Source organism: Clarias gariepinus, chromosome 16 (assembly GCF_024256425.1).
Source record: "Clarias gariepinus isolate MV-2021 ecotype Netherlands chromosome 16, CGAR_prim_01v2, whole genome shotgun sequence".
NCBI classification, from domain to species: Eukaryota; Metazoa; Chordata; class Actinopteri; order Siluriformes; family Clariidae; genus Clarias; species Clarias gariepinus.
This window is the reverse complement of record NC_071115.1, coordinates 10,863,830-10,884,312: the sequence shown is the minus strand read 5'-3', so window position 1 is coordinate 10,884,312 and position 20,483 is coordinate 10,863,830. Positions and strand designations below refer to the sequence as shown.

The 20,483-nt window shown below is 35.8% G+C and overlaps 1 protein-coding gene across 5 annotated transcripts; it reads right to left on the bottom strand.

Moving 5' to 3' along the window:
• Positions 1–1,143: 1,143 nt before the first annotated feature.
• syngr1a (synaptogyrin 1a) lies at positions 1,144–17,491 on the bottom strand. Of its 5 annotated transcripts, none has more exons than XM_053514086.1 (6): positions 17,277–17,488; positions 16,299–16,419; positions 10,584–10,821; positions 9,028–9,173; positions 5,367–5,598; positions 1,144–1,367 (listed from the first exon to the last, which is right to left on the bottom strand). In XM_053514086.1, exons 2-5 carry the CDS (start codon positions 16,392–16,394, stop codon positions 5,392–5,394), a joined length of 687 nt encoding a protein of 228 aa, XP_053370061.1. In that variant the 5' UTR covers positions 16,395–16,419; positions 17,277–17,488; the 3' UTR covers positions 1,144–1,367; positions 5,367–5,391. The 5 variants fall into 5 exon arrangements, with proteins under 5 accessions (XP_053370061.1, XP_053370062.1, XP_053370060.1 ...); XM_053514087.1 differs by lacking the exon at positions 1,144–1,367 and adding an exon at positions 1,988–2,290; XM_053514085.1 differs by lacking the exon at positions 1,144–1,367 and having other exon boundaries at positions 3,928–5,598; positions 17,273–17,370.
• Between the last annotated feature and the right edge of the window lie 2,992 nt (positions 17,492–20,483).

Here is a 20,483-nt window from a genome sequence, read left to right as displayed (position 1 = left end):
GCAAAATTCCTGGCAAAAAGAGAACCTACATAATATTGGGCATTATGCTTTGTGTTGTACTGTTATACCTGATCTTTGTGTAATCCTTCTCATAACTGCGCTAATTTAACTTTTTTTGTGCTGTAGTTACCGAATTAGATAAATTAATGATAACTATGTGAATAATAAGCTGAATTTTTTGAAATAAACCAATTCAGGGAGTTCATTAAGACCTCACTGATGTCCCATTCTCAACTAGGCTTAGATAGTCTTCAATCTGGAATTAGTTCCCCCTCCCTGTTATACTGTAGCAATATCCACTCTGGGGACTCTTTCCACTTGATTTTGGAGTATGGCTGCATGCATTTGTGTTTATTTACCCACAAGAGCATTAGTGAGGTCAGGAACTAGTATCCAGCACGCGTGCTTGTCTGCACGCCCCTTGTCAGTTCATCCCAAAGTCCAGTTGAGGTCAAGGTTTTGTGGGGGTCACTCAAGTTCTTCTAATTCCAGCCTTGTTAAACCATGTCTTTACTGACCTTATTTTGTGCATGGGGCACAGTCATACTAAAACAGCTTTAAACCTCTTAATACCAATAGAGGAACATTTTAAAGCTACACAATGACATCATATATACAAGTTTTTGTAGGTTTTTAACAGTCTAAAACTTGCCTCATAGCATTGATAAAAGGATCATATGTCAATGTTATTAAATATTTTTTTATACTAGCATGATCCGGACAGTAGTTTAACATTTAGCAAGCATTATTTTGTGTGTTTGGGTGAAGTCTTCGGTATTGTCAGTCAAAGGTAGGGCTGTATTAATGGCATGGGAAGGACTTACAGCTTCTAAGTCAAAATGATTAGCTATGTTACTGTAGCTGTTATTAGTATATTGTTTTTTTAATTCAATTTATGAGAAATGTGTTTATAGCTCTTATGACATAAGGGATACCAGGAACTTACATCATGGATGTTATAAAACATTAAATGGATCTTTAAATAGACACAGAAGTCATTATACTATAAATAATTGTTCTTGTTAATACTGTACAGGGAAAACCACTCACTTCTGGATTTGCTGTTACAAGAAAACTGATGCAATAAAACTTCAAATCTCTGAGGTTGTACTCATGCACATGTAAACTAAAAGTGAAATAGTCATAGTTTATGTATAGTGAAAGACTCAGTGCAAGTCAATGTGACATCCAAGCCCGCGTCATCCGTTTGACTTATTGCATTGCTGACAGATGTTCTGGATGTCCAGCTACTCATGTTGCACACACACCTTGTGATCATTTACTCCAGCTTGCTCCCTGATGTACGGGGCAAATACAGGAACTGATGTCATCATCCGTCACTCTGACAGCGCAGCACACTGTATAGCCTGGAATCAGAAATCCGATAATTTGTTACGCCAGCGGGAAATGCCCGCTGCTGTCAGCTGAACACTCATGTTGAATCACACTGTGTTTAATTCATGAATAAAATGAAAGCTAGTAAATTATTTATTGTATTTAATACACTCTGGCTCATATTTCTAGTATGAGAAAGGAACAAAGTACAAGACACGATTAAATACATATCCACTCTGAGTAACATACTTTAATCACATGACATGCATTTAAACTCCACAGCTAAGACCATAGATATTGCACTTAATACATACAGTGCATCTGGAAAGTATTCTTTGCGCATCCCTTTTTTAACATTTTGTTATGTCACAGCCTTAATCTAAAATAGATTAAATTAATTTTTTTCCTCAGAATTCTACACACATCAACCCATAATGACAACATGAAGAAATTTCCTCAAATTCAAATAAAAAAAAAAATGAGAAAGCACATGTACATAAGTATTCACAGCTTTTGCAAAATCGAGCTCAGGCACATCCTGTTTCCCCTGATCATCCTTGAGATGTTTCTGCAGCTTAATTGGAGTCCACCTGTGGTAAATTCAGTAGATTGGACATGATTTGGAAAGGCACACACCTGTCTTTATAAGGTCCCACAGTTGACATTTTATGTCAGAGCACAAACCAAGCATGAAGTCAAAGGAATTGTCTGGAGACCTCCGAGACAGGATTGTCTCGGGGCAGAAATCTGGGGAGGGATACAGAAAGATTTCTGCCACTTTGAAGATCTCAATGAGCACAGTGGCCTCCATCATCTGTAAGTGGAAGAAGTCAGAAACCACCAGGACTCTTCCTAGAGCTGGCCGGCCATCTAAACTGAGCGATCAGGGGAGAAGGGCCTTAGTCAGGGAGGTGACCAAGAACCCGATGGTCACTGTTAGAGCTCCAGAGGTCCTCTGTGGAGAGAGGAGAACCTTTCAGAAGGACAACCATCTTTGCAGCAATCCACCAATCAAGCCTTAGGGACCTTATATAGACAAGTGTGTGCCTTTCCAAATCATGTCCAATCAACTGAATTTAGCACAAGTGAACTCCAATTACTCTTATTTTCATTCTGATGCTCAGTTTAAACTTCACCAGATTTTCTCGACCGTGTCTACTGTACATGTATAAGTGCATTGAATTGATGTCATGTGATTGGCTGATTTAAATATTTGCATTAATGAGCAGTTGAATCGAATGAAGCGGCCCGTGAGTATATATAACACACCTATGACGTTATGCTGTTTCTAAGTTTCATATACGCACCATACACAGAACAACAAAACAATGATCACTTCAACATTAATCAACAATTTCTGTGGTGAAATGGAAACGTTTTCTTACATTGCACCATGTTATGCAAAGTGTTTCACTTAGCACTATAGTTCTATATACAGTAGTCTAAAACATTTTACTAAGACATGTTCCTGAGTTACCAAATGCCCAATAAATTAGTTTAACTGGCTCTGAGAAATATTGGCTGTTATGTATAAGGTGAAATAAAAATTTTAGAATTAATTTTAATTACTTTTAAAAAATATAAATATATTATTTCTTGACGTAATCTCCTTTTCTTTTCAATACACTTTGTCCATCTGTCAACAAGCTTTCATATTGTTTAAAAAATGTCATTAAAAATGTTAAAGGCTGAGCTGTAAGTCACAGAGTGAATTCAGAAGTGAATCTTCATCCTCATAGAGCTGCTTTCAGAGGTACAAAACAGGTGAAAGTCTGATGGAGCAAGATCATGACTATAGGGAGGATGCTTTAACACCTTGAAATTGAGCTTTTGCAGAGTGCCGACTGTGTGGGCAGAAGTGTGCGGATGTGAATCGTCATGCAAGATCACAATGCACTTGGATAGCAATCCTCTGTGTTTAATCCAATGTTTTATTGTTCAGCTCTTCAATAAGCATCTTACTGTAATGAGCACTGTTGATTGTTAAACCTTTTTTTCTGATAATGTTCCAATTCTAGTTAAAAAATGTAAGCATTAATTTTCCAGCTGATGATTAACTTTTGAACTTTTTCTTGGTCTGCGCTTGAGTAGGTTTCCGTTCCATAATCTGCCGTTTACTCTCGGCCTCATAGTGATGAACCCATGTCTCATCACCAGTAATGATTCACTTCAATAAACTTTCACCTTCCTTTGAGTATTGGTCGAAAGTTTGTTTTCAGATATCCAGATGCTTTTTTATTACGTTTTGTTTGAATGCAAAGTACTGATAAGACAGTGCAGCCAACAAAAGTGCAGATATTTTTTTGACTCACTTTTGTACATGTTAATTGGACATCTTTGGAAGCTATTTCAGTTATTTACGACAAAGCACAAAATCTGATTGGTTTTAAGGTATTGATTAAGTTTCTAGCTAAAATATCACTGATCAGGATCGTACTTGGATCCGCTTTGCCCGCGTTCTGGGTTTTTTTTTTATAGTAAGTGAAATGCAGCATAGTCACTGAAGAGCTTGTATGGTGGACCTACGATATGAGCAGTTAAATAAAAAGATACAAATGTATAACAGTTTTCTGTGAGATGTTTATTCACCATGTTTGCAAGGGATCTCCAGTATCAGGCCTTTATCAGTCAACAGTAAATCCGTTCCTATAAGATTATTGATGTGCAAGAGATTTACACTGATCAGCCTTAACATTAACACAACATAACATTTCCTATTAATTATATACCAGTAAATGATGACAGGATCATGGGCACCTAATGCTCACCCATGGCTGTGGGACCAAAGTCCAGCCCATCTGGTGTGATTACACAAAAAAGCCAATGCAGCATAAATTTGCTGTAAAAGGTTAATGCTGGCTACTAGAGAAAGGTACCAGAACACACAGTGCACCACAGCCTGTTGTGCATATAGGCAAAGAGCCTAAGGCTGCCAACCCGGCCTCCAAACTTCTGATCAGATCACAGGCAGCTCATGAAATTTGCTGGGCAAAAAAGTCCAATCTACAGACTCCCCACACTACATTTCACACCACCTAAAGGGTTCGCTGCCAATGTCCTGGTGCAAGACACCAGAGCACATGCTCAGAGGTTTTGTGGAGTCATGCCCCAAGAGGACAGAACTGGCGAACCTTTAAATACTAAACATAATGTTTTCCATTGTAATGTTATGACTGATCAGAGTATATTTATCCATTTCTCAGGATCACACAATCTGTAAAATTGTTTTCTACTGTACTTATTAACTTTATTAGATGGAAAAGAGGAAGCTTGCGGGGACACACTATACTGTATAGTGGTTATAATGTAAGTGATCAAAGGAACTAACTTCTAATATTAAATACAACTAAAGGTAATAGAAAATGTGCCTTTTTAAATAAATTTTATTTTTAATGGTTAGCAAATTGCTGTGGTATAAAATAAATGAAATACAGTACTTCAGAATGTGCTTATTTTGATTCTTTCTTAAGTTTATTCCTTAGAGATCACTTACTGTTGCATTGGTTTTTTAAACTATTTTTAAAGGTCTTGATAAAAAATAAATAATAAAAAAGTCCCAAACAGAAACACATTTCTTCAACAATAGCATTCGAATTTCATAATTAATGTCAACTTATTTAATATTATTTATATGTTCCTAAGAAAAGCATCAATCTTCAAACCTAAATGTTATTTGAATTGTCCCTTTAAAGTCCCACAAAGGTACTATAGTATGTAGTCAACAAATAATTTTAATAAAACCCCACTGATAAATCTATTTTGTAATTTTTTTTTATTTAACCAGTTACCAGCTATTTGCACTCTTTAGCTAAAGGCAAAATAGTTGGAATATAAACTTGCATTCTGAACTTTTAAGGAAAACAGCTGAACATCAACTCCTACCCTCTCATGTACAATCTGTTCATCCCCAGATCAAAACCTTTCAGTAAGTCATTACTTCACTAATTCAAGCCAACATCTGTTTTATTATCCCACCCCAAAGTTTCACTTTCTTTATTCTATTTGTGCCCATTATAGATTTTGCAATAAACCTTCATGGGCTGATCGCATGGCTCCTCAGTACTCTTGGTTCTGGTAACCAGCAGATCCATCATAGTTGGTAGGCATACTGCCTGCTGCCTCCATGTTTCCTGTGTAACTTGTGTACTCTGGGCCTTCAGAGCGTGCTGCCGCATCCTCATTTGGGTCCATGTAGTTCTGTGAGAACAGACTGGGACTTGCTCCGAGCTTGTATTTTTGGAACGCCAGGAAAGCCTGAACAGCCTGAAAGATGTGAGTGATCGAGCAAAGGAATGGTTGGTGAGAAAAGAGGAGGAAATAAATGGAAGGGATTATATGTTGAAAATTAGGTGATGTGTTAAAAGTGGAAAATAGAGTTTGGATGAAAAAAGGGGAGAGGGGAGAAAGAGAAAGATTACTTTGGTTAGTTACAGGTTATCAGGCATGCTAGTTTATTAAAGCATGTAAACTAGTCACAGTGAAAGAAGTGGTTTAAAAAAATGTTTGAATTATCAAACTTTGAACCACAATTAATATGCCTGATTAATGCTAACACTAAACTTAAAGCACTCAGACAGAAAATGAGGAAAAAATCTTTAAACAGACAAATCTAGAAAAGAAACATACTTTTAAGTTTCATACTGACAATTTTATTGACATCAACTGCACCATTGTCTATGGATGTCAGTCAGAACCCTAAAACAATTTTTAACACTCTTTGGGCAGCTTCATAATAATAACAATAACAAATAATAATGAAATACAGCTTAATATCCAACAGTTAAAAAAGTGACAATCAAAATATATAAATTTAGCATAATATGTATATGCAGGCCTACTACAATTGGGGGACAAAAATGCATCAAGACATAAACAAGTTACCTTACATAACTTAAAAGGATTGATAAGAGTTTTCTAAATTATATCCTACAATAATGTGTGCACATAATTAACCCCTAAGCGTGCATTGGGATCAGATTAGATTTTTTTGCCAATGAGTTTCACTATACAGTAATTACTAAAAAATTCACAGTAGTCACCAAAAAAAAAAAGCAACTTTTAAACAGCAGGAGGTTTGAGGGGTTAAACCGTTGCAACAGGAATATCCTTCTTACACCGATTAGCCGTAACATTAACACCACATAACATTATCACGTTAACAATGATTTTCAATTATATACTAGTAAACTGGTGGCAGGATCATGGGCACTCAGAAACCAACATTCCAATTCAGAAAAGCCAATGTAGCACAGATTATTAAAAAAAGTAAACACTGGCCATAATAGAAAGTTATTAGAACACCCAGTGCACCACAGACATAAAGAACCCAAGGTCACTGACCTGGCCCGCAAATTCTCCAGTTCCTAATCCAATCGGGCAGAAAAGTCTTATCAGAAAAGTCTTATCCAAGGAGACCCCATCCGGCAATTACAGTAACAGCACACAAAGCATCTACTGCCAGCTTTGTGGTGCCAGATACCACAGCACACCCTAAGAGGTCTTGTGGAGTCATGCCCAGAGGGATCAGAGCTTTTTTTGGGTTTTGTGGTGTAATGTTATGGCTAAGTGGTGTAACTAGTGCCCTCTAGACAACACATTTGTAAACATACACACAGGGAAAAGATCATGTCCTTGGTACATTCATATTATCATTACAGGCTGTTTGGGACACTTGTTTTCTTAAATGAACCCGATTCAACAGGTCCAGTTTGTTTTACTCAGTGGAAGAAATCACAGAATTAGTCAATTATTAGTCACAATGCATCCTTGCAAAGCAGGCTCCAGTGTATGATCAGGTACATTACTTCAAATAAAGACATTACTGCTTTAAAGATGATGGACATTTGCATTACCTGGCACAAAAGTAGAGATTGTGTGTGTAAAAGTGATATTTTTTGCAAAATATCCCTCTTACTGTGTGAATAGCATGCCAGATAGAGTGTGAGAGAGAAAGTAATAGAGTGAGAAAAAGAGAGAGAGGGGAGATGGACACCAGCACCTGTTCCCTGTGCTTGTGTAAGTGTGGAGCATGTTAGACATGTGGGGCGAAGAGTTTGTTGTACTCCTCTTCAAACGAAACTTTCTTCATTCGCTCCATGGCAAGAAACGTTAGTGCTCCCTATAAAGGACAAAATAACCAGCGCATTGAACATTTACATAACAGACAAGGAAGCAAAGAAACTGTTTCCATTCAATTCTACAGTAGTAGGTTAGCTGCACATATCAGCATTGCCCAATATAGATCTAAAAGTGATATAAAATATATATATAGATATAAAAGTGTTTTATTCAGAATAAATCCTTTCATGCTACAAAACAATGAGTGGAAAGAAAATTTGTGTGGTTTAAGACTCACAGCCAAGAACACATACAACATAGAGAAAAAAAAATCAGCCAGTTAACTTAGTTTTTCCGAAACATTGGTCAGGTACTGATATGATGATTAAAAAAAAAGGTTAGTTATATTCAATATTAGCACATATTCGCAGGCATGCAATATAAAAAAGTTTAAAGATAGCAAAAACATTTAGATTTTAATATGTTCAAACATATAAATAGTTTGACAGAAGAATTAGATAACTTCATTATCGACGCAAAGCTTGCACACCTTTAAAGTGTTGTAATGTTACCATCATGTGCATCATGGCCCAATTCTGCAAAAACAGTGCTTGTGATAGCAGGAGCAAGAGAAAAGAAATGTATCGATTTGGAACTGAACCAGTAGGTTTTACTACCGTATACTAAATACTCTGTTAGGTAAATAATATGGTGTTCGTACAACATCCAAATCAAATAAAGTCCATGGACTTGATTGCATTAAGCACTGCATACTGTAACTGTAGTACCAGAGTCTAAATATCCTTTTTTTTCGCTTCATTCTCCAAAATCCACTGAACACATTTAGTTCATTTAACACAGCTACTGTTTTGCACAGTGTTTTTCCCACTCTATTGATCACATGACAGGAAGAAGTGATGCGATTGGCTTGTCATGACATTTCGACTTTTGCTATGTACAGTAATGCAGCCACTCCTTAGTGTGGTTTACAAAAAGATGGGAGTCCAAACCTTCTAAAATATGAATATGAAGTGGCTTTTAAATTTAACATTTTGCTATAGACAGCATTGTGTGCCAGAGAAAAATAGCTTCTCAAAATGAGTAAAAGCTGAAAAGGTGTTGATTATGTTTATATGACAACAGCTATGACAACAGTGAAGACTGCAAAACAAATCACATGTTTAATGTACTAAGATTTTATCATTTCTAAATTAAAAGGTACAGAAGAACACTGGAAACAGATATTTATTTAACATCTTTGGAAAAAGTTTTGGACGTGGGTGCTTTGTAAAAAAAAATCTTTGTCTGCCAAAAAAAACTTTATGTTTTTTTTTTTTAAATAGAAAGGCTAGCAGAGAAATAGTTTTTGTAACTGTCATGACAACAGGGACTACAGGAAGTTGCTACATGTAATTAGAAATAGATAAAAAAGCATAATGATGATCTTTAATAATAATTAAAAAAATGCTGTTGCCAGACTGCTGCTGTAGAGTGCACTGTTAAAAAACCACCGGGACCTTCTCCTTCTCTAATAGCAAAAGTCTATTGAGGAGTTAATTATGAATCTGAAATAAAAAAGGTTTTTTTGTCTTGCTACAGCAGGGAATCAGAGACAGTGTAAATATTAATACTGACCCAGGTGAAGATGGAAAAAAAGGAGAAGGTGATGGCTGCTCTTGCTGCATCCGCACCCTCGTTTAAGGGGTTGTCATCAGGATTGGCCACTTGCCACTGATTTGTCAGGAAACAGAAGCCCACGAACCACATGAAGACCCAGAAAGCTAAGAACCAGAAGGAGAAAAAAGTTGGCACCATGTTCATAACTAATGTTACAGAATTTAAATGGCAAATTACAGTGCAGTGCGGTTTAAGAAATACAGGGTGTGATGCAGTACTTATTACCAACTCACACATTAAGCGCCTGCAATTCTACAGTTACCAACAGAGAGCAGCAAATTCTCTCTTTTTGTCTGATGTTTAAAAGAAAAGACAGACTTTCCTCATTAAGCTCTAATGTCAAACAATTTAAATGCAGGACATTTTACATTAGCATTCATACAATTGATACAAAAAATAATTTATTGAAGACTTTCTGGATTTAGTAAAGAAGGAAACTCCAGCTATGCACTGGTTCTGGGATTAGGAAAGACTTGGCATATGGCTAGAAGAACATATGGCAAGATCACAGTAAGACCAAGCCTTCTCATAAACAAGCCACATCTTCCATGTGAATTGTTCTGGAATAAATATATGCAATTATACCTAAGAAAAAAATGGTTGAATTGCTTCCCAATATTAATTCCCACATGAATTTGTTATAAATATTATTATTATTATTATTAGTAGTAGTAGTAGTAGTAGTAGTATCATTATTTGTATTGTATGCCATCATGTATGAGCAGTTGCAGTCAGTATACATTCTGTAAACTCATCATGAACATGCATGTCATGGCAATATTGGGCTTTTTTCTGGGGCAGAATGATTCTTTTTTAGTTTTTCTGATATCAACCCAGGGTCAAATTTACACACTTGTAATACTAATTCAGTGGTGCAGAAAGTAAAATAAATGAATAAATAAAAATAAATTAATAAAAGGACAAGGTCTATCTGTACTAAAAAAGGATTTTACAAGGAAAGGATTTTACAGGAGAAAACAGGCTTTTTTAAAATGAAAAAACATAATTAAGGAAGAGACTAAAAGTACCAAAAATTATCATTTTCATCCATCCTCAATCCTTTCATTATACAGTATATTCCACTATCATATCCTGTATGTGGTTACAGCGAGGCCTGGAGCCTCTCCCAGGGAACAAATTAGGGTACACCCTAGATGGGGTAACACATACAAACACACCAAATCACACACTAAGAAATATTTGTAAATGCCAATCAGCTTATAAAGGATGTCTTTGAGCTGTGGAAGGAAACCAGATTCCCTGGAGGAAACCACCAAGCAAAAGGAGAACAATTTCCAGAACAAATGCAGACTAGAAGCAGTGACTAAACCCCCAGCTCTGAAGGTGCCACAATTTTAAAAGCCATATAGTGTATCAACATCAATACTGACAACCAGTTTCAGCACAAAATAGCACATTATGCCTAAAGAGGTTAAATATTACTATAATGAAAACTTTGAAGTCTTACCATCAGTCATGATTTGACTAAATAATTAAGATGATAGATGTCTCACCTGAGATCCCGATGTCTGCCAGAACTGCTTTCTTACGGTCTTTGACTCCACTGATTTGTGGGAAATAGATATCCAAAGCTAGGAAGGCAAGACAAGTGAGAAAGGCCAGAGAGCCCACAGCCACACCGTAATTACAGGCATTCTGGTTACGGTTAAAGATGCAGTACTCGTCCGGTTTATTAGGATGGTTCACATAGCCCTCGTTGGCAATGCACCCGAAAACCACTATGGAAAAGATCTAGAATGGGTTGAAGAGAAAAAGTATAAAAAAAGAATGAGATTTAATATAGTGAATATATTTTTAAAAATATTGCTAATAATAAAAGAACATGTAATCCCTCAAAGAACAGATTGCAGAAAAGTGAGGGCATGGTGTAGCTGAGCATACAAATGCTTTTTTAAATAAAGACCAGACTAGATCTCCTAAATCTCTTTATCCGATCCTTGCTTCAAATCCAGATGCACTATTTAGTGGGCTAACTGTATTTTAGTCAGTTCAGAGTAAGGTAAAGTTAACTACCGCATGTCTTAGGGATGCGGTAAACTGGAATTGATGAATATCTTACCTGTTTACCTTTATTGTTTCTTACGTTTTCAGATCTAAAATAATTATCATTAACAATTTAATGATTGTGTGATTGTTTAATACATTGGGTTCTGGGATATCTAGGAAAAAATTATTTCAGTCCTCTCAGACCACACTACATTTGTTTTTAATTTTTGTACCAAATAAATGCATGTTGTATATTTTATCTGTTGACACTCAAATTTAATTATGGCCTGCATGTGTGAAACAAGTCAGTTCTGCTATCACTTCATACAGTAGGAAATGTAGACTTCTTCCAAAATGAAACAAATCTGGTTATCTAATATACAGTAGTTGTTAAATACAGTTCTCATTAAAGTGGTCCTAAATAATCTGGGAAATACTGTGTATGACTTCCTCAGCTACCCTTAAGCAGTGAGCAGGATCACAAGGCTCCTGCGTGCCATGAGCACATGAAAGCAGGCATTGTTGGAGGCAGCACGTGGGGTCCCGATCTTGTGATTGTCAGAAGCAGAACCTCTCTTTCATGCTCTATGGTTTAGGCTCAATGAGTCTGTGAATGTTTAGTGTTTAGTAATATGGTGAGCAACAAGCGTGAAAATCGTGTAGGAAAAGTGAAAATTTGCTGCTGTTCTGCCACTTGGTTTGTTTTCATTTTACTTTAAACAAAGTGTTTTTAAGTAGCTGACATATGCACAGAATAAAGATACATTCTGAAGGGAATGCTTTTATATAAAATGAATCAATGAAGGGGTGGTGTGATGCAGCGTATGGCCGATTTCCTGTCCTTCCTGACTTACCAAAGTTAACTATTTTTTCACTGACTGCACATAGCCACCCTAGCCATATCATAATCAATGCTTTTTATGTTAATTTAAGAGTCATACATTTATTTACTTACAGTATAGTTATATTTCATATTATAAATTCACATTTTAAAATCTGATCTGTGCTGTTACTGTTTGCACACCTTCTGATCAACTGGAATGGAGAACACCAGACCCTGTGTCATGCGCAGGATCCCATATCATACTGTGGATTCATATCATGTGACGTGATATTAAATTGCTCCAAAATGATCAGTTACATATGTAAAATACACACTATAAACATATTTGCCAATCAGCCATATCATACAGAATACATGCGTAATACAGTATTATGCAGGTTCCCCATGTGCCCCCAAAACAGCTGCCACCCATGGATTCCACAAGACCTCTAAACGTTTGCTGTGGTATCTGGCACCAATATGTTAGCAGCAGACCCTTTATGGTCCGTAGCTTGTGAAGTTGAGAACTTGGATTGAGATCTGGGGCCAAATCATCTTAAACACATTCCTCACAGTCTCACGACAAAATGTGTGGGTTGATTTATCCATTATCCAAAAGTCATGTAGAAATATACAGTACATACAAAACAATTAAATAAAAAAAATATTATTTTTTGTGCCTTTTTAGCGCAATTTGACAAGACTGTGATTTGTAATTTGCTTGTTTAAAAAAAGTCTCAAAATAAAGCTCTCACACAAACATACACACACATACGCACACACACGCACACACACTCTATACACTGTATAAACTCTATATAGAGTCAGCCAAAAATGCATACACACTTTAGGAAAAAGAAACATAGTATGTATATTATAATAATATAATATTAATAATATTGTCATACACATACAGTATATGCCTCTATGCACCACCACACTGAATCTGAAATGTAACACTGCAGATGTTTGTTAAGGGAATAGGTTTGACAAAATGGGTTGAATTGAATAAACCATTCAATACATACAGCCATTTTCATTAACACACCCATTAAAAACAACAAGAAGCCCTATTCAAGTGTATTTCTATTTAATACTCATTAAGCTGTTGGTAGCAAACACAGCATAATGTCAAACAAAGTCATTCAACACACAATATTTTTGTAAGTTCATTCCCCATCAGGTAGCCATAATGAACCCTTTGCACATAAAATATTTTAAGTAATTTAAAGTTAAAGAAGGGTTTAATTAAGCCTTTGAAATCGGTAGTCTAGTAGTCAACTACAATCATCTCAGATGGATATTATGCTGAAACAGCTCTTAATCAAACTATTAGATGGACAAGGCTCTTTTACCCTGGAGATTCTCATCCTTAAACACGCACCTTCTCCATTCACATGTAAAAAGAGTGCTTGGTCTTATCTCACTTTTAGCCAGATCAGAAATAATTAAATGATGGCTTTCCCCAAAAATAGGAGTTGGATATTTGACAAATGTTCTACTAATACCAATGCTAAAATGTCCTAAAATAGTAGCTCGACTGTGAAAGCAATAACTGTCTTTTCACATGCCCAAAAAAAAATGGTTTTGACCTTCAGCTGTTTTTATATATTTATTTATTTATACTTTGAATGAACCTAAGAGCAGATGGTGTTGATGGGAATGTGGAAAAAGTGTCACGCAACACTCTGAGCTCACTAGGAACGTTTTTCCAATGAAAACCTACAGTTGCGCCTAAAACTATTGAAACAAAAACAAACAAACCAACAAACAAACAAATAAACAAACAATAAAAATCTACATTTTAATGACAGTCTCATTACGACTGCAATACACCCGTGTCACTTGCTCAATTCATGCCTGTTTCATTGCTTCCTTAAAATCATGTACAGAAGACGGTTTATTGATGCTGCAGACTTCTTCACATTGTTTAACAGTTTTACATCAGGTTTAGGTCTGGAGCTGACCCAGTTTAAGGCTTCAGAAGCTGAACCACATTGTCACAAAGCCAGTTTTTCACTAGTTTTTCAGTTAATCAGCTCAACTTTTCAGACAGATGTAAAATCACCTGTTTTGTGCACAGGAGTACTGTAGTACTGTATAATACATGAAATATGTTGTGTTAATACTTTTAGCCAGCACATATGGCTTTGTATAATCACAAACAAACATCATGCCCTCTGGATATTCTTTAAATTATGAATGAATGTTGTAGTTGATTTCTTTAGCCAGTAGGAACATGGACGGAATGTTGCACTTAGAACTACTGAGTGATAATAAGGTCATAGATTCAATGATTATAAAATTATATTATATTACTGAACTAATATGACAGCTAGCTTTTATAATTTATGAGCCACAGCAGCCACCATTTTTAGCTTCCAGCTTTTACATTTCCATCAAATATTGTTGGAGAAACTCAACTTCACTGGGCTAAATACTGTATATGGTATAGAAGATAAAAAAAAGAAAATAACTCAAGTGTGAGTGGTGTGATGCTCATACCACTTAGAAGTTAATTGTTTTTGATAACAGCTCATCCCAAAAATGTTTTATTCCTCTTACACCAAAGTGATTTGGCAACATTTGCATTTTCCCTCAACATTTAATATTTTAAAACATCTGTTAAATAAGTTTTTCCAACTATCACTCACGTTAATCCACAATAGTTACCTCAGCAGCGAGTAAAGGAAGAAGTCTTATGTGTTACTGAAAAACTGCAAAGTCCTCTGTCCCGATTCCTTAAGACTTTCCCTTGTCAGTAAGGGAAGTCTTGCCTGACAGAATTACCTCTGACTGTCACACAGCACTGACACTGGAGACTCCTTAACAATTACACATGAATTCTTTGGAGTGGATGCCATACACATTCCTGTTGTAACTATAGACATAAAATAAATGAATAAAAAAGTGCTTTTATTGCAGTGCCGTAAAAAGTATTTGTCCCCTTCCTGAATCTATTTATTATTTTTTGTTTGCCTATTTGTCACACTTAAATGATTGTGATTATCAAACCTTGGACAGTTTTTTTGCCTTAAAAAAGGAAATCACTTAAAAACTGTATTTTTGTATTTTCTTTGGTTATCTTTGTGTAATATACAATTTGTTTTATGATCTCAAAGTGTGACATAAATAAAAACATTTCAATCAGCAAAAGGGCAAATAATTTTTCACAGTATACTTTTTTAACAAATCAAAATTAAGCATTCATCATCATTCGGTATATCACTGTGCATTTTAAAAACTTGGCACATGATTTTGGACTAGAGAAGTTTAAATTATTAATATTTTATAATTTTAAATTATTATTATTTATATATTATATAATATTTATTATTTTATTTGTTTTATACACCATTACATTAAAACCACTGACAGCTAAAGTAACTAACATTGATTATTGCATCACAATAGCACATGTCAAGATTTTGGACATATTAGACAGGGAAAGAACATTCAGTTTTCAAAATTGATGAAAATTTACATTAAGAATGTAAATAAAATGTTAAGAAAATTACTTAAGAATGTAATCAGGTTTAACAAGAACTAAACTGTTATGGCTAGATGACTGGGTCTGTCGATCATGGTTGGGGGCCTAAAGGGACCTACATAACATTAAGCAGGTGGTTTTTGTGTTGTGGCTAATGACAAAAAAAATATATAAAACCAAAATAAACCTGAAGTTACTATGACAAAGGGCACTGCACACTAAACATCGTACTACTGTATAATGTAACACCTATCAAATAACTTTTTACACAAAAGTGCAAAAAGTAAATGACAAGTGATGAAAGTCTAGACAGTTGTAGACTGTAGTTTATAGTAACCTCTTAAGCCACCTGCTTTCCCTTCCCCCACCTACTCTCATCCTATCTCTCTCTCTCTCCCTCTGTCATCCATCAGTAATCTCTCTCTTCCACCCTCTCACCATGTGTTCAAATACCATATGCAACATTCAGGGGATTGTGCCTCTCCCTTTTTTTCTAACACAAACATGCAAGCAAACACACACACACACACACAAAATGAGCCTTTATGCAAAGCTGTTGGATCATACTCAATCTATCAACATTAAAGGAAACTGTGGTGAGCGGAGAAGCATATAGGAAGACACAACATTTTGAACATTTTGAACCACATTGAGTTTATCAAAACTGTGAGGTTTTAATGAGTCTGTGGCTTTATGGTTGTAAATGAAATACAAATTAAAAAATGGCCATTTTGTCAGGCTGGCACACAGGATTATTTTCTGTATGATTTGTGTAAGAAATAAAACACATTTAGGGATTTGCTAGTATAAAGAAAGTAAATTATGGCAGCATGGTTTGATGAACAATAGAATAGCAGGTGGTACTTTTTAACTGTTTAAAATTACATTGATCTAGAGATCTGTACTCACCCAGCACACCAGACGGAGGATAGGCTGCGGCTGCTGGATAAATGCTATCAGATCGAAGGCTCCTCCGGCTTTTCCTGCCCCATATGCCTGCTCCATCCTCGGGCAATCCAGCACCGCTCTGCTACCCACAGGTTATTATACAGGTTACATTAGCGGCTCAAACTCTACAGGTTATCATAAAGGTTACATTAGCGGCTCAAACTCTACAGGTTAATATACAGGTTACATTAACGGCTCAAACTCTACAGGTTATTATAAAGATTACATTAGCGGCTCAAACTCTACAGGTTATTATACAGGTTACATTAACGGCTCAAACTCTACAGTTTATTATACACTTTACACCAACAACTCAAACTCTACAGGTTATTATAGAGGTTACAATAATGGCTTAAACTTTAGAAGTTATTACACAGGTTACACCAACGGCTCAAACACCAAATGTTATTATACAGTCAGGGGTTACACTAAAAGCTTAAACCCTACAGGTTATTATACAGGTTACACTAACCATTTAAACCCTATAGGTTATTATACAGGTTACACTAACCATTTAAACCCTATAGGTTATTATACAGGTTACACTAACCATTTAAACCCTACAGGTTATTACACAGGTTACACTAACCATTTAAACCCTACAGGTTATTACACAGGTTACACTAACCATTTAAACCCTACAGGTTATTACACAGGTTACACTAACCATTTAAACCCTACAGGTTATTACACAGGTTACACTAACCATTTAAACCCTACAGGTTATTACACAGGTTACACTAACCATTTAAACCCTACAGGTTATTACACAGGTTACACTAACCATTTAAACCCTACAGGTTATTACACAGGTTACACTAACTATTTAAACCCTACAGGTTATTATACAGGTTAGACGAACGCCTCAAACCCTACAGGTTTTTTTTCTTTTACAGATTACACCCGTACCCAACCTATACGGGTCACACTAAAACTTACTAAGCAGCTCCTGAGTCTCCAGGCGAGTCCTCGTTCAGTCCTTTTATCACCGCTCTGGTCCTAGAGTTGTGTTTTTCCCCGTCTCTCTCTCTCTCTCTCTCTCTCTCCCTTACACACACACGCGCGCGCACACACACAGACGAGCGGGAAGAGCCGCACGAGAGCGCGTCCGCGAGAAGGCTTGCGCGTGCCAGTTCAATCAATTTACCAAATAAAATGATATAAAATCAATAACCATTATCACAGCGGCTAATTTTCGATTTAATATTAGTTAAAGTGCAAATCAGGTTAGGTTAGTGCAAATCACCGTTTAAATCTCGCATTCGTTCTCCACGGATAAACTTAATCCGATTATATTGATTTGTAAAGAAAAGTGTGCGCCATCTGGCGGGACGTATATGAAACACATGTTAAAACGTAATAATGAATTATAACGTTATATTCGATATGTAAGAACTGACTTGATGTAACTGTTACATATTCATACTTGAATGTCTGTTACATATAACTGCATTTGGTTTCTAAACTACTTATTACTTAGCCTCACATACACACATACTGTAATATATGCTTTTAAAATTTAAAATAAGTTTATAAGCCTATTTCTTTTCTAATGCCAGGTTATACTAGTGTGTCATCCATCCACCCTTCTTCCAACTATTACAAAAATTTCAACAGTGGCCATTGTATTTCTCCCTATTTTTTCGACTGTGGGTGATGTTGTGGAACCTCGACAATCCGGGAAAAAATATGGGCAAATTTAGGGACACAAATTAGCCTAATCTGCATGTCTGTGGACTGTGGGAGAAAACCGGAGTACCCTGAGAAATCCCACCAAGCACCGGGGGAACATGCAAACTCCATGCACACCCTGACCCTGGAGGTGCAAAGTGACAGCGCTACCACTAAGCCACCAGACTAATGTCAACTGATTAATTTATCATCATACTGGGCAAAAATTCCACCCAAGGAAAAATGGAAATTTCTATGGTTATGTTAAACTCATTAATTACTATAGAATAAAAAACATTTACAAGACTAATTTATTAAGGTAAAATAAACATAATATATATATATATATATATATATATATATATATATATATATATATATATATATATATATATATATACATATACATAAAATCTACATAAGGCCTAAATATTTTTGGAATATGGCTGGCTGGGTGACAAATTTAATTCTAGCTAATGGTCAATATTAGTTACTTACACTACATTTTACTTTTAATGAGAGGCTCAGTCATTCATAAGTAACTCGGAGTAGAACCACTGCTCCTTTGCATGGAAAGTCAGTTAATCTGGTTCAGGCATCTAGTACTGTAAGAATGCCACCAGGACGCCTCCAGCTGGGAGAAGGCCACAGGACAGACAGAGGACTAGTTGGAGACATTATATCTCTCACTGGCCTGGGCATGCCTCAGGATCCCCCAGTCAGAATTGGTTGTGGTGGCCAGGGAATGGAAAGTTTGGGGTACCCTGTTGGAACTGCTACCTTCCATGACCTGATTTCAGATAAGTGTTTGAAGATGAATGGCTATATTTAATTACCAATTAAAAAGTTATCTGTAGAGTTGCTCATGTATATTAACAGGAAACATACAGAGATTGAAGGACACTTTTAGAAATAACAAAAATCTAATTTGTACCATTTACTATTTAAGGAAAATATTTCAGGACCAGACCCAGGAAGCACATTTGTCCACTATAATCCACTGCTGCACTAACACATTCATCCAATTGTTTCATTAGTGCTTGGACGCCATCAAGGTAGAAAGCTTTCATGATCGGACTGACGATTGTACATCTGACCACCCAGGAACTTCTTTAATGGCCTAAACATGTAGAAATAGCTTGGAGCGAGGTCAGTATGTACGCTTGATGTGGCAATAATTCCCAATTGACTTCCTGTAATGTGCAAGTGGTGTTCGTAAATGATTGTGTGTACAGTTGTCATGTATGGAGAAGAGGCAGGATGCAAGTGCAGATAGTGGTTTATTAATGTGGACCTTGAACACATTAAAACAAATCAAACATGAGGTATAAATATGGCTAGATGACTATATGGATGTGGCTAGAAACTAGGACAAATGCTAATGACAAACAAAACAAGCACTATACAGTATATAGACAAGTTAATCAACAAGATTTGAGTGAATGACATTATGATGATGTGGATGTTGTAGTGTGTGCTAGAACATAGAGTCAGAAATAAGCAATATCATGATAACAGTTTCCACAGACAGATTTGTCTCTTCGACAAGTAGGTTGTTGATTTTCGAGGAGCAGTTGAATGTTCATGGGAACAACTGCAGTGGGCTTCGTGTTACCTCAGCCAAGCTCGTCATTTATGGACATTCTTTTTACAATGCTTGCACCATTCAAATGTTTTACTGCAGCTACAAGTCTCATCGCTATACTGTAAAGACCGTAATGTTAATGTATGTATTGTAAATATTAATCATTTTTACGCATCCATATATGAGAAATTTCACCACAAGTCCCGGCTTGACTTGAACACGCCTCCTATTACATACCTTACCGGCCATATTATGTTATTTTTGGTAATGGCTGGAAAAAATATGGACTTTTTAACAAAAAAATCAGGGAAATGTGACTAAAACATGATTTCAGTACATCTTTTCGTTTCAAAAACATACTTACAGCACATTTACCGCGTTCCTCAGATACTGTTATCCAGAGAAGCTTCCAGAAGTGCAATAAAATCAGTACAGCAGTAAAAAACAAACACCTTATTCTACAAACATGCCGGGATTTAAAGCTAAATTATAAGGCTAAAAGACATGTGAAAGTATTTTTAAAATGAACCTACACTTGGGTGACTACAGTAGATATTAAGATTTGAGTGTTGATTTTTGGCTGGCTTTGGCATATTAAAATAGTTTTTTTTTTCCCTTGTAAATGTAAATGATATTGTAAAGTCTTAAAACTTTGTAATAAAATTCATAAAGATAAATTCTAATGAAATAACCAGTTACAGATTTATGTGTAGACAAATTATCAAAAATTACAGATAAAAAAATCTCTGTAAAGCTGGAGATACTGTACATCTTTATCACGTTTCTCCATAAGTACAAAAAACAAAAGGCCATAAATATGTTCAGTGTCCTACTAAAGGATGCAATTTTTTATACCAGTTATTGATCAGAAATAAACCAAAAGTATAATA